Genomic DNA, 14,477 nt, shown 5'->3' on the forward strand with positions numbered 1-14,477 from the left:
GATCACTATTGCAGGCAAAAAACATAAATTTGGTCCAAACCAACACTACCCTGTGCCAGAGAGATACTTCTACATGGAAGTTAAGCTTTATGACATAGTTTGTGAAAACATAAAAGCAAATACTGAGGTCTAAACATTTGGAAAATCTTTAAAGTTATATTACAGCATTTCACTTGACTGAAGAATATTTAAGTGGGGGAAGTAGAGTATATAAATGAGAATGATTTGTAATTTAAACATGGATACACAGAAATGTCAATTCTGCAGAACTTACTCTCTCTCTCTTCCAATGTCTTATGCACAAACTGCTATATAAAGGACCACTGCTCGATTCCAAGGCAGAGGTCTGATCTGCAGCTGGGCATCTTTTGTGCATTCTTTATTGATATTCCTGTGTCACCAGCAGAACACCACCACAGGTGGTAAGTGGGACCCACAGCCCACGTCCAGCTTTGCAGTAGGCTATGCCTCACATTTGCAACACAGTGTCATGCACAACAATATAGGGATGAGAACGTGTTCAAAAGATGATGTTATAATAAAGAACATATACAAATATTTTATTCACAAAATCATACATAATTTGATTCACATGTACAGAACTATAAAACAATCAACAAAAATAAATTTACATGAACCAAAAATACACAGTACATGGTGATAAAGTAGTATCAGAGTGCAAAGACAGGAACACCAATCCTTGATAAAAATAAATTAATGAATTAATGTTCTCTTTCATATTTAGCACTCACAATACAGTAATTAATTGGTACAAAAGTAATCTATCAGCAGTCTTCAAAATTGGTACAAAAAAAAAAAACAACATGGACAGTAGGAGCTTATTCACATTTTGTCATGTTACACACAACAAATTTGGAGTGAAACTCAATTTTGGCATCATAACAACAACATAATAAAACCAAAAATCTCTAAGGAACAGAACCACAATAATTTATTTAAATTTCATTTCATTGAGTGTGGAACAGAACATGAGTCAAAATGTATTTTTGCGTGATAAAATAAAAAGCTCTCTCTAGACCTTATAGTGGAAGAGGAGGAAAAAGCAATACTGGTACATTCTGACACTTACAAACTCATTTATTACTCTAAAAGGAAAGTGAAAAAAAGAAAACTTCATAATGCGATCACTGTTGTGATTAAAATTCTCCAAAAATATTTGGAGTTTACATCTCAATACTTCACAGAAAAGTCTGCTACCACTGTAACTGCATTCCATGTCAGTCCTTATTTGGAATTTACTGAACACATACATGCACATTAAAATACAAAATACTGCAGGGTTGCATTACCTTTGTTATATGTAAAATCACTTGTGGTGACATATTTAATGCAATAAACCACAGCTTAGTTACAGAATACAAAACAGGAACCATTAAGAGCATAAATGCAAGAACAACCACCTCTAACTATCAAATGTTGCAACTAATTCAAACCACTGCCTCAGGGCATCACTAAGAACTGCCGGAAGAGCACTAACATCTCGAAGCACTACGTAGAATGGAAATGGAAAGTCATCCATGTACGATGTGAATTTAACTTTCCCGCCAGTGAAGTCAGTATTTCGCACATCCAAAATTGATGTCTGAAACACAGATGCAAACACACCACTCTCAGATAAAGCAAATAAATAACTGCTCTGGCATATGTTTATAGCCACAACTAAAAATTAATTGCAACACACAGTGAAAACTAAATAAATGTATCCATAAACAAACAAATTTTGCCTGCAAATTAGGGGAGCAAAAGAAAACACCATCTGTAAATAACAAAGCACCTACGGAAACAAGACTTTCACATTTCTTACATTTAGTCAGTTTCTTGTGAATGCAATGCAACTTACACTGTCGACACTTCACTATATGTATCTCTCAGTTTTCAAACTTAATACAAGGTCTGCTTTTATATAGTGACTGTTGTCTGCAGCTTTTTTCCCCTTACTCACCAAAGCCTCGGCAATAATAGATTAGAGATTAGTGCACCATAATAAATCTACAGAAGGGTTAAGACAGAGCTTAAAAATTAAGACTGGAGTGAAGTTAACAATGGATATTTGTACACCCAATGGGGCCCACAGTTTAAACAAATTTTCTGAATAATGATAATCTGCTGTTCTGGCTGTAATTGGTTGGATTTTCAATGTTCCTTTACTTGTGGAATATTCTGTCAGTACTTGGAGGGACATAGACATATTACAAACTGACATGCAGATATTGATGTTCCACAATAATATTTATTTAACAGTTCACTGTGAACCAGCTTTCAGCATTCTAGCCATCCTCAGAAAACTTGAGACTAACAGATAGTCCACACAACATCAGCAAAAGTTTAAAGCTGTACAAATAATGATTTTCCAAAGATATATGACGTTATAAAAGCATACATCTATACAAATCACAGGCTTGGCAAAATTCACATAGAAGAACAAATAAATTTTATATTACTTTAACCATAAGGATTAAAAGTAAATGAATTACAAGCTAAAAAACAGTACACAAGTGAGTACTGGCACAGACTATTATGTAACATGGAGAAAATAATTGCTGACTGTGAGGAAGAGGGAGCAGAGGAAGGGAACAGTCTTATGGCAAGGGAAATATTAATTGGCTGTTGCTACTTTAGAAGGGCGCATAATTGAACTGTGTGTACTTCCGCTATGGGTGACATCACATTTAATATCATAAGAACAACATTCATTCAGAGCATGCTCAGCAAATATGGAATCATACTTTATCAGTCTTCAACGCCTTTCATGTTCAGTAAGAGACCCAGTCTGCTCATTGCAGATGGGACACGGTATCCGGAGACGACAGTGGCCATGTGCGTGTGACTTGTGCACACGTACGCCTGCGTGCAAGTGGGTGTCCTCACTCTGATGGAGGTCTTTGTCCTAAAGAGTGATGTGGCAGGGCTGCAATGTATCCTAATTTGTGACTTAAAACCGCCATGTAAATGGTCAGTATGTTGCCATAGTTTACACTGAAGGAGTGTGCCATAATTCTAAAACTGACTCGTTCCACATCACAGGGAGAGCTTGCAAATATGATCTGTGGAATGCGCAAATAACTGAACTAAACAGAAATGGAACAGATATACTCAGATGGATCCAAGTGAATATCATGTGACAGTAGGGGCACAATATATGTGAACATATGGAAAAAGAGGAGAAAGTCCCAAGCCACAGACCAATTACACAGAGTAATTCTTCAGTACTGTACTTCATTAATAGACTAGGGAACATACAAGATAACATGACAGTACACAGTGCCCCAACAGTAAATGTTTAGACTCATTTAAGCATTATAAATGGCAATAATAATACCCACTAGAAACAACTGGGAGCTATTAGATGTAGAGGTTTCACTATTTATTTCATCTCGGGTAGTTCTGATCGAAGAGCACTTCAAAGTTGCTGACGTCCAGCTATGGTCTGATCCTCACAGTAACAATCAGAACAGGAGGACATATTGCAACAGCACTTGATAATTTAATACTAAAACCAAGCATCTTTCATGAACTAGATGTGATAGTGAACAGTTTTTCTGATCATCTGTCAATTTTGCTAAGAATTTCAAAGAATCTAAATGCTTACTCAAGTCACACAACTCATAGAGTATTTACTGCATGAATAATTAAATGACTGTTACCAAGAACACAAGGTAGATGACAAATTTTGTTATTTCCTAAAAATATTCTTAGAGCATATGAATTCAGTCTTCCTTTACAACAGGAAGGAACATTTACAGTAAAAGCCAAGCAAAAGGGTGGCTAACATATGGAATCAATGTGTTTTAGTCTAAAAATGAGAACTTTATTTAATGTAGACAACTAGCCCTAATCAGTAACTTGTGAATAGATTAACTCTAATCATAAACTGTCACAGCCTTATGATCATTTATGGTAACTGAATCAAAGAGTCTGATTAGTTTGCCAACAGGAGATGAAGAAATCGGCCACATGACTCTGTTCTCTAACAAAGTTCAAGGTCATCTTACTATACTTTACTGAAGTAGCCTGCAGTGGCTGTTTTCGCCTGTTAATGACTTGTCTCAGTCTTCATCCCTGAATGCTCTCCTTCAAATTGTGATTTATGGCACACAATGTGACAATGAAAGAACTATGCTAAGAAGAAACTTACTTCTTATGAGGCTGCTGTTCGAGGACTACTCCTTGATTCATATTTCGCATTTCCATTTCCAAAAAGGCCATAATGTGCAACTATAAAATAGGTTTCATAATCCTACAGAGCTTGAGATATATATGAAGTGTATTCACAGTTGTGAATATGGACAACCTCTGGCTTTATAACAGAATGACAACAATGAAAATCTGTGCTGGAGCAGGACTTCAACTTGGATTTCCTCCTTATTGTGAGCGGTTGCCTTACCAACAGGCTATCTGGGCACACTTCGCGGCCAGATCCAAACACCCACATGTCCATGTGAGTACAACCTGCACCCGTACAGCCATCACGTATATTCCTCAACAGGGGAGACACTTCAACTGAAAGTCGCTTGCTCGCTAAATGCAATATTGCAGTACCTCTGTTCTTCAGAAGTGAAATAGTGTTCCTTCGGACATGCATGGATGTCCAAAGGAATAGGTACTGCGGTGACTCCAGTCATTATGAAATACATGAAATGTGTTCACAGTTGCGAGTGTGGATAACCATCCGCTGTGTACTGGAATGACCTTTCCAGTAGGGTATATGTGCGTGCTTCATGGCCAGATTCAAACTTCCATAGGGCGTTGACAGACACATGGTTGACAACATATGAAAGTCAGATCTGGTCACGAAGTGTGCTCAGATAGCCTAATGGTAAGGCAACTACTCGCAATAAGCAGGAAATTTGGGTTTAAGTCCCAGTCCAGCACTTTTTTTTTTTTGGACAAGCATACCAAAGGAACATTGCATATTATTTCTGAACAACACAGGCACTGCAATGTTATAGCTTGAGATCTGACAACTCTTCATCAAAATAAAAATAACCCGTCACTCTTTCTAGTCAATTGTAATCCTTCACTGCTCTAGTTAAATACAATACAATGTTGCAGGAAGGTAAGAAAATTCTTTAACGTAATCTACATTCAAATTTAAGGGTACAGCAGTATTTTGTTTATTAGCAATTTAAGTTGACTTTCTATTCCACTTTCACAAGAGAACTACCCATTTCAGAAATCTGTTTTTCAAACACAATACTTTCAGACATATGAGGGTTGGAACTTAAAATGTGGCAACTATTTATTCACAACCGATATAAAAGAGTTACATGTTTGCATCTGTTACTGTCCTTCAGAGTAGTCACCAGCATTGTGTAGAACCCGTTACCAGTGATGTGGAAGGGGTAGTATACCGTTAGCAGAGCCTGTTCTGTTGATGGTGTGAATGGAGCTGTCTATTGCCTGTCGAATCTCTGGAACAGTTCTGAAGTGAATGCCACGAAGTGGTTCCTTCATCTTTAGAGTCAAATCAAATACACAATGACCTACATCCGGGGAGTATGGTCCCATCGAACAAACAGAGCAGCCACAGCTTGCCAAATCAAGATAACAAACGGATTTGCTTCTGCATGATGGTGACTTCCCTACTACTTCCTACTATTCGGTCTGCTACATTGTTTCACCTCTCTTATTTTGGCCTCAGGAATGACATCTGCTAGCTGCCAAAAACTGCTATTATATTAAAAAAAATTTAATGACTAATTTAAATTGCGGATCACCATCAAGTTGACTTACAAACTAAAGGTTTGAAAGCACAAATTTAATTGTGAGGGCCAATCTTTTGATAACAAAGGTCAACGAAAATTTTTTTTTTCGAAAAATTTTTTTTTACTTTGGTAGCTGATCCTCATAGATTTTTATGAGCTGAATCCAAATCTAGCCTTAGTTTTTTGTATCACCCGTAGTTTTCGGGCAATATGCTTTTTATTATGTAGTATAAAAATCCTATGCTATAAGGTAGATGGGGAAATTAGTGAAACACAACATGTATTGTATTTACAGTAAGCTACTTAAAATGATTACTTGTGTTAATAGTGGTTTCACTTGTCAGCTAGAATTGGTTTGTATTTTCTTTCTCTTTTTTCTTTGAAGCTTCTTGTGTAGCTTTTTCTATGATGAACTGCTTGCTGAACTTCTCGGTGAAGTGCATACATGTTTCCATTGTGTAATAAAACAGCCTTTTAATTAGTTTTGGATGAATCAATAAACAGCCTCCAGTCTTCCTTTTTGTATTCAATACCAAACTCATTCACCAGACTGGGAATTACTGAGCAGTACACTAAATCACCTTGTTGTTGAAAAAACTTGAAAAATTGCTACTCTCTCTTTCTATACATGTATATGCTGGTTCCAACTGCCAATAAGCTCTTTTCTTTTAATCTAGAGCCAAGCAATTCAGCTTTTTCTTTTGTTATGCCCAGATCCCTAAACAAATCCTTAAGCTCAGTGTGAGTAAACAATTTGGGCTTTAGACTTTCTGTATTACAGTGGACTTCATCATCATCTGGTTCATCTAAATTAGATTGTACATCAGAAAATACTTCTGAATAGAATTTAAATCATCTGGTGGTTCAGGAACTGGCAAATCTACACCATGTCCTTCTGGTCGGATGGTGGACGGAAGTTAGGGTAGCTTATTGCCTTCTTGTTTTCCGAATTGTGACCAGTAATATCAACACCGCAAAAATCGGAATGATTTCTTGTCTCATTCCGTATCATAGGAACAGCAAATCTAAAGACTTTTTTCTCCTTTTTGGACCATTTTGTCAGTTCTTCAACACACACATAGCATACCTTAGGCGGCGCCAAAGATTTATCTTGATCACCAAGTTTAGATCCAAAGTATGATAGATAAACCCTTTTTACAAAGTCTGCAATGTTTCTTTGGTGTTTTTTAATCACAAATTCACCACAAATATAACAAAACCTCTAAGCAAAGCTTTTCCAACCATGATTAGACATTGTACTGAGCACATGTGCAGGAAACGGGAAAGTGAGGTTAGGCTGACAGTAAACAAAACACCAGCTGTTAACACAAAAGCAGAATCGACCCCCCTTTTTTTTTATGCCAGCAAATGTTTTTCAGCATGTTACCCAAGTCATCTACATTCATTACACCTCCTTTTTAAATTATTTTAACTACATAAAAGCTGTAAATCTTTTAAAAATTTACTTAATTTAAAAAATTTAACTATAAAATGTGAAGAAATGGTGGGTGATACAGTTTTTTAAGTGTCATATTTGGATTTCCCACCCTAAAAAACATAAGAATAAGGTATTTTTAGCAAAAAAGCTTTTCCATCGTTGTAATTTGTGACTGAATCTAACAGTAAATCAAAGAGTAACTGACCATGCTACAAAATGACTTGTACGAGTCCAATATTTCAATACAGAGCTCCATACACAATGGGGAAAAAATCCATACTATGTAGTAACTACTGAAATTGATATGAATAAAATGCTCAAGAAGGAAGAGGTTTCTCAAAAGGAAAATCATGTACATACCTCATATTTTGGGTTATCAATAATAATAAACACAGTGAAAATTCGCTCTTGACGTGCTCGACCAACGGCCCTTTCTACAAGCAACTTCCCTTCACTGCGAACACCACGTCCATCAGACAAGATTACTAAGAGCTGTGCTCGATCTGCAGAGCTGCGTGTCCCATGGTTCTCAAACATCTCAGTCACAAACTGGACTAAGGAGCCCACTTTTGTACTTCGCTGATCAAAACGTAGGTGTTGCAGCAGTCTGTAAAATTAAGATCATCTTTTTACAAATCTTGTAATATTTGTTCTAATTAATTAAGCTAGTAAGTAATGAAAAGATTTTTCAATAACATGTTCTACAGACACGAATGCCTTCAGTCATTCATAGGAGACATTACATTATTAATAAAAGATCATTTTGACTTTTGAATTCATATGAAGTGCTTAATTTTCAAATAGTTAAAATTATAATATCTGGAAACAAAACCAGAAAATCACAAAGAGCTATCATCTAGGAAAATAATGACACAACAGTTACAATAAAATATGTATAATATGCCCGAAGCCCTGAAATTGTTTATATTGTTTTGACAGATGCTGTAAAGGTTATAAACTTCACCATGGAAAGGGCTCTAAAATCACAGTTGGTCACATTATTGCGTGAAGATGTTGCCGTTGTTCTTGTTGTGGCCTTCAGTCCGAAGACTGGTTTGATGCCGCCTCCCATGCTAATCTACTCCGTGCAAGCCTCCTCATCTCCGAGTAACTACTGCAACCTACATCCTTGTGAAACTGCTTAGTGTATTCATCTCTTGGTCTCCCTCTATGATTCTTACCCCACACACATCCCCCCCTTACTACATTGGTGATCTCTTGGTGCCTCAGATTGTGTCCTACCAACCGATCCCTTCTTCTGGTCAGGTTGTGCCAAAACTTTCTCTTTTCCCTAATTCTATTCAATATCTCCTCATTAGCCATGTGATCTTACCATCTAATCTTCAGCATTCTTCTTTAGCACCACATTTTGAAAGCTTATATTCTCTTCTTGTCTAAACTGTGTATCATCCACGTTTCACGTCCATACATGGCTACACTCCATACAAATACTTTCAGAAACGACTTCCTGACACTTAAATATGTACATGATGTTAACAAATTTCTCTTCTTCAGAAAAGCTTTCCTTGCCATAGCCAGTCTACATTTTATATCCTCTCTACTTCGACCATCAACAGATATTTTACTGCCCCAATAGCAAAACTTACCTATTACTTTAAGTGTCTCATTTCCTAATCTAATTTCCTCAGCATCACCTAATTTAATTTGACTACATTCCATTATTATTGTTCTGCTTTTGTTGATGTACATCATATATCCTTCTTTCAAGATACTGTCCATTCAACTGCTCTTCCAAGTCCTTTGCTGTCTCTGACAGAATTATATCATCTTCAGCAAACCTCAAGGTTTTTATTTCTTCTCCCTGGATTTTAATTCCTACTCCAAATTTTTCTTTTGTTTCCTTTACTGATTGCTCAATATACAGATTGAATAACATAATGGATAGGCTACAACCCTGTCCCACTCCCTTCTCAACCACTGCTTCCCTTTCGTGCCCCTCGACTGCTATCTGGTTTCTATAAAACCTGAAAATAGCCTTTCACTCCTCTTTATTATCCCTGCCATCTTCAGAAACTGAGAGAGAGTATTCCAGCCAACATTGTCAAAAGCTTACTCTAAGCCTACAAATGCTATAAACATAGGTTTACCTGTCCTTAATCTATCCCCTAAGCTAAGTCATAGTGTCAGTATTGCCTTGGGTATTTCTAAATTTCTTCAAACTGATCTTCCCCGAGGTTGGCTTCTACCAGTTTTTCCAGTCATCTGTAAATAATTCATGTTAGTACGAGGGCTATTCAGAAAGTAGGGAATATTTCGTCTGATGCCACTAGGTACGTGCCGATTGCGTGTATTTTTGGTACGTGCGTGCTCAGCAGCTCAGTTGGCATCCATCTGTGACAGTGGGAACATCTCTGTGCATCTGGTTCTTTTGATGTTCAAATTTGAAATGTGCGCTGTAATCTAAAATCCCGCCAGTTGTGAGGTGCAGTCTGTGATGTGGTTTTTGTTGGCAAAAAACCTAAAACCTATAGAAATTTATCTTTTACTGTGCGAAGTGTACGGAAACAACGTAATGAATTAATGTTCCATCCGGACATGGTGCATTCAGTTTAAAAATGCCTGAACCAACATTCATGGTGAAGAGAAGAGTGGACGCCAAAGTACTGTGACTGACAATCTTGCTGCTGAAGTTGTTGAAACGTTTTTTTGAAAACCATCGCTTCACAATAATGGAGCTTTCACTTTCTTTTCCACAAGTTTCACAGACTTTGTTGCTTGAAACTGTCTCTCAAAAGCTAGGCTACCACAAATTTTGTGCGCAATGGGTGCACAAAATGCTTACAGAGCACCATAAAGAACAGCAAATGGGAGCAATGTGACATTTCTGGAGGCCTACCACAAACATGGTGATTCATTACCGGATCAAATCATAACTAGTGACAAGACTTGGGTGAAACACATCAATTGCGAGACAAAATTACAGTCCATGGAGTGGGGGCACACAAGGTCCTCCCAAAAAGCAAGAAAATGTTTGCAAAGTTTGTCAGCAAGGAAGTTGATGGTGACAGTGTTTTGGGATGGGCAAGGTGTGCTTCTTATTGATTTTCTCAAACGTGGAGCAACCATAAATTCTGCCTAGTACTGTCAAACTTGGCACAGCATTAGAAGAGCAGTTCAAAACGAACGCCAAGGAAAGCTGACATCCAAAATTTTGTTTTTGCGTGACAATGCCCCACCTCGCACTGCAAACTGCACTAAAGAACCCCTTAATTCATTCAAATGGGAAATTTTCCCTCATCCACCTTACAGCCCCGATCTTGCACCAAGCAACTTCCACTTGTTTCCCAAGATGAAGAACTGGCTTGCAACACAGCGCTTTGATGATTGCATGGAACTCCAGGCAGGCGTGACTCACTGGCTGAAGACTAAGGTGGCAGAATTTTATGACGAAGGTCTTTCAAAGCTTGTCCACTGCTATGATAAGTGCCTCAATGTGTTTGGTGATGGTGTAAAAGTAGCACGTCAGTCGCTCTTTCAGATGTATATAATAAAATGTATTTCTTGTACTTATTTTTTTTTATGTCAAAACATTCCCTACTTTCTGAGTAGCCTTTGTATTTTGCAGCCATGACTTATTAAACTGACAGTTCTGTAATTTTCACACCTGTTTCAGCATCCGTATTCTTTGGAATTGGAATTATTACATTCTTCTTGCGGTCTGAGGGTATTTCACCTGTTTCATCCATCCAGCTCACCAGATGGTAGAGTTCTGCCATGGCTGACTCTCCCAAGGCTATCAGTAGTTCTAACAGAATGATGTCTAATTCCGGTGTGTGAAGATATGGTAGGTAAATTTAGAAGTTTGATCCCACATACAGAGGTACAGTGGTTCTCTCACAAAAAGACTTTAAACAGAATACGTGAACTAAGGTCTGAGGTTTTTATGTTTCTCAGTGACAAAAACACTGGTACATTATACAATGAATTTTTTCATTCATGATCAGTGGTTATCTACATTGGTCTTTTTCACTAATATCTTTGACAGGCTTCCTACTTTGAATAAGGGTTTACAAGAAGGAGAACCAACAGCTAGCTTTCTTAGCATGTTATAAAATATCATCTTTGAAAAGAAAGTTGTCTCATTTTAGTTCACAAGTGCTGAACTTTCAATAACGTTTTTTGCATTATCTATTCTTACATCGCTTTTGGAAGACAATGAACTAGCAGCCATGGAAGATTTAGTTCAAGACATTATTACACATTTGGAGGTCCTTCAAAAAGTTATGAAAAGTTCTTTGCCGAATATTTCACAAAATATTACTGGACAACAAATCCATTTTCAAGAAGAAGTAATCACAAAAGAAAACTTCATTGGTGTGACTAGTGACAGTTCAGTGAAAGACGACTACAGAACCCTTCTCTTCTGCAGTGAACAATCAGATTTTTGGTGCCACTTGTTACTACTTACAAGCGTAAAAGTGGATTTTCCAAGATTTTTTACATTAAAAATAAGTACAGAAATAGAATTAGTGCTTAAGATGACTTGGGGGTGAAGCTGACCTCAACTGAGCCAACTTTCAAGCTCCAATTAAAGAGAGACAGCAACATACTTCCACCTGAAACATGTAGATGTTCTTTCATCATAATCTAAATTTGAAAAGCATCTAATTACTGATTCTGATGTCTGATTCAGCATCAAAGTTCAATTTGAGCCCACATTTTTTTTGCTTTTTGGACTCTAATTTACTACACTGTATGTTCAGTTTATTACTCTCTTGCACAACTGGTTTGCATTATTTGTGATGTAAAAGTTTAATATATATATTTTAAATCTCATTCATTTCTTACTCATTGAAGATTTGTATCAGAACCAGTTTAATTTTGTTTCATATTATTTGCCACAAATAAACACCACATGTGAGCATGAACAACTCTGTAAAAGAGTGCTTCCACGAAACCTAATGATTTGTGTACATCACATTTCTACCAAACACAGTTGTTGACCGGCGCGGTGCAAGAACCACACGTGTGTTGTCATTACTGAAGAAAATGGCAAAAATTATCCCTCCTGTACCAGTCCTCATCTCTGTAGCAGTCAACGCTCAACTTTTTGCACCCACTCTCACCTCTCCTCCACCCCAGGGTTTGTTATAAAAGAGAAAAACCTACAGTGATAAACCTAAATTTCTAAAAGTGCTGTGCAGTAGGCAGTGGCAGAAAGTCTGGGTACCCCTGTTCTGGAAACTAACGAAGTCAGTGTGTGGAATTCTTAAACATTTCATTCTATATCATTCCTCACTTTTCAGATTATACATTAGAAAACACATGTTCTACAAATCACCTTGCTTAAACTACTTTCATTCTTTTTCTTTAACACACATCATTTATGATTATTTTAGCCCTACAATGTCGACAAAATTTCAAACATTTCATATGTTCATTGCCTCTTTTTAGAAATTATCATGGAGTCAACAGCTCAAAAAGGAACTGCGCAATCACAAAGTAAAGTAGCAAAACAGGAATCACCCAATGAAGACCTAAAAAATGTTACGAAGGTGTTAAAAATGTTGCAAAGATGTTTAAAATAGTTCTACTTTCACCTTTTGTTCTCTGTGTGATGCTTAAATTCACATAGGAATGATTGTGTTAATATTTCTCCATTTGCAATTCCACCTGTAAAAAGTTGACATCTCTTCATTTGTTGACAGAAGAAACTTAAGCAAGGCTGACCAATTTGAAATATTAAAGAATATGCTGAAAAAGAAAGCACTAGAAATGGACTGTCGCATAACGTGCAGTCTACAGGCTCTAAGTACTAGCAAGTTATATCAACATAATAAGCATTATAATTTTTCAACTGCAGTGTCTTTATTTCCATTCATTTGTATCAGAATTTGCAGTGGATACAAACTGTGTTCCAAGTCTAAACATTGAAACACTTTATGACAGTTCAGCTGCTAATATTTTGGGATGAATACCAGTAATGGCCAGGATGAACATCTTGTATGTGAACAGAGTCAGAGTTAGAACACCCCCCCCCCCCCCCCCCAAAGAAATGATTATTTATGCCCTTGGCTAGGTGGTGATATGTTAAGGATTCAAGACGGTCATCATACTGCAATCTTCAGTTTATCTATCTCAAATTGACTAACAACAAATCAGTTACTTACGTTGCACCACTGGTGTGGGTGAACGGCTGTCCCAGTTGGTGTAGGATGTGGATGTCCTCTCCGAAACTGACAACTCCGAGTTCACCCACTTCCAGGAGAGTCAGCGCTTGGCTGACCAGGGCCACGGACTCAAATGTCATCTGTTAAAAATATCAAGGGCTTTAGAATGGTCTGAGTAAATATTCAAAGTGAGGAGAAAGATTATAGAACAACTCATCCTTTCCCCCACAAAAAAAAAACCACACACACACACACACACACACACACACACACACACACACACACACACACACACACACACACTTCCATGATGTAAATACATTTTTAAAAATTGAAGCACAGTGACAAATGATCATACATCAAAAATTACCGACAGAAAGGCATTTTGAGAGCAGGCGTAGGTATCCTAAACTGTCTCTCTACAACAAGTAATGAACTACTACTAAACTTACAATATGTCTTCCCACAATAGTTATATCTTGATACCATTTTACATTTGTGCTGATTTATTACACTAAATAAAGGCCTAATTCTATATTTCATATAGCTGCTTGTCTTGATAATGTCTGCAATTCATAAAGTAACAGGAGGCACTTAAAATAGGACGAAGACAACTTTTTTATTTTTCTGAATGTCAGGTTCCCTTATCAAGAGTTAAATACTAGCTTCTCTTTAGTTTTGTATGAGTTTCAAACATTGTAGTTCTGACTGATTCTCTGTTTTCTCTCCCTTTTCTACATGTAAGAGGAATGTAGTATTTTTACACGAACAGAGCGATATGTACATTATGGGAAAGCCTGGAAAATATTCTTTAGCTAAGGTAACAGCAACATGAAAACAAAAACAACAAAAAATAATTTTGTATTTAAGAACAGAGTACCTCTTTGGCTTGGTTATAGTCCATGCTGGAAGAATCATCTATGCCTAGAACAATCTGATATTCTCTCTTTGACGGTTTTGTTCGACGCAACCATATTTTGTCCTTACGAAACTGGCTAGCAATATATGGGATAACCTGAAAAATTAACAGATTACATAAGAAGACAGCTGTATTTAGTGAAATAGTATGTTATAGTATCATTAACAGCTACAACAGCTAAGCTGACACTGCAAACACATGGAGTGTTGGACTTTTTTTATTTATTAAAAAAAAAGCTAATGAGAAAAATGATAATGGGAAAG

The 14,477-nt window shown here is 37.0% G+C and overlaps 1 protein-coding gene across 1 annotated transcript in view; it reads right to left on the bottom strand.

The window, feature by feature from the left end:
• Positions 1 to 604: 604 nt before the first annotated feature.
• The window catches only part of LOC126418787 (midasin-like), a 192,985-nt gene continuing 179,112 nt past the window's right edge, over positions 605 to 14,477 (bottom strand). Inside the window, exons 29-32 of the mRNA XM_050085718.1 lie at positions 14,176 to 14,310; positions 13,296 to 13,435; positions 7,525 to 7,771; positions 605 to 1,603 (exon numbers count right to left, since the gene is read on the bottom strand). Of these exons, the coding sequence (XP_049941675.1) occupies positions 1,424 to 1,603; positions 7,525 to 7,771; positions 13,296 to 13,435; positions 14,176 to 14,310 (702 nt within the window). The 3' untranslated portion in view covers positions 605 to 1,423. The remainder of the gene's footprint in view (positions 1,604 to 7,524; positions 7,772 to 13,295; positions 13,436 to 14,175; positions 14,311 to 14,477) is intronic.

This window comes from Schistocerca serialis, chromosome 9, assembly GCF_023864345.2.
Source record: "Schistocerca serialis cubense isolate TAMUIC-IGC-003099 chromosome 9, iqSchSeri2.2, whole genome shotgun sequence".
In the NCBI taxonomy this organism is placed as follows: Eukaryota; Metazoa; Arthropoda; class Insecta; order Orthoptera; family Acrididae; genus Schistocerca; species Schistocerca serialis.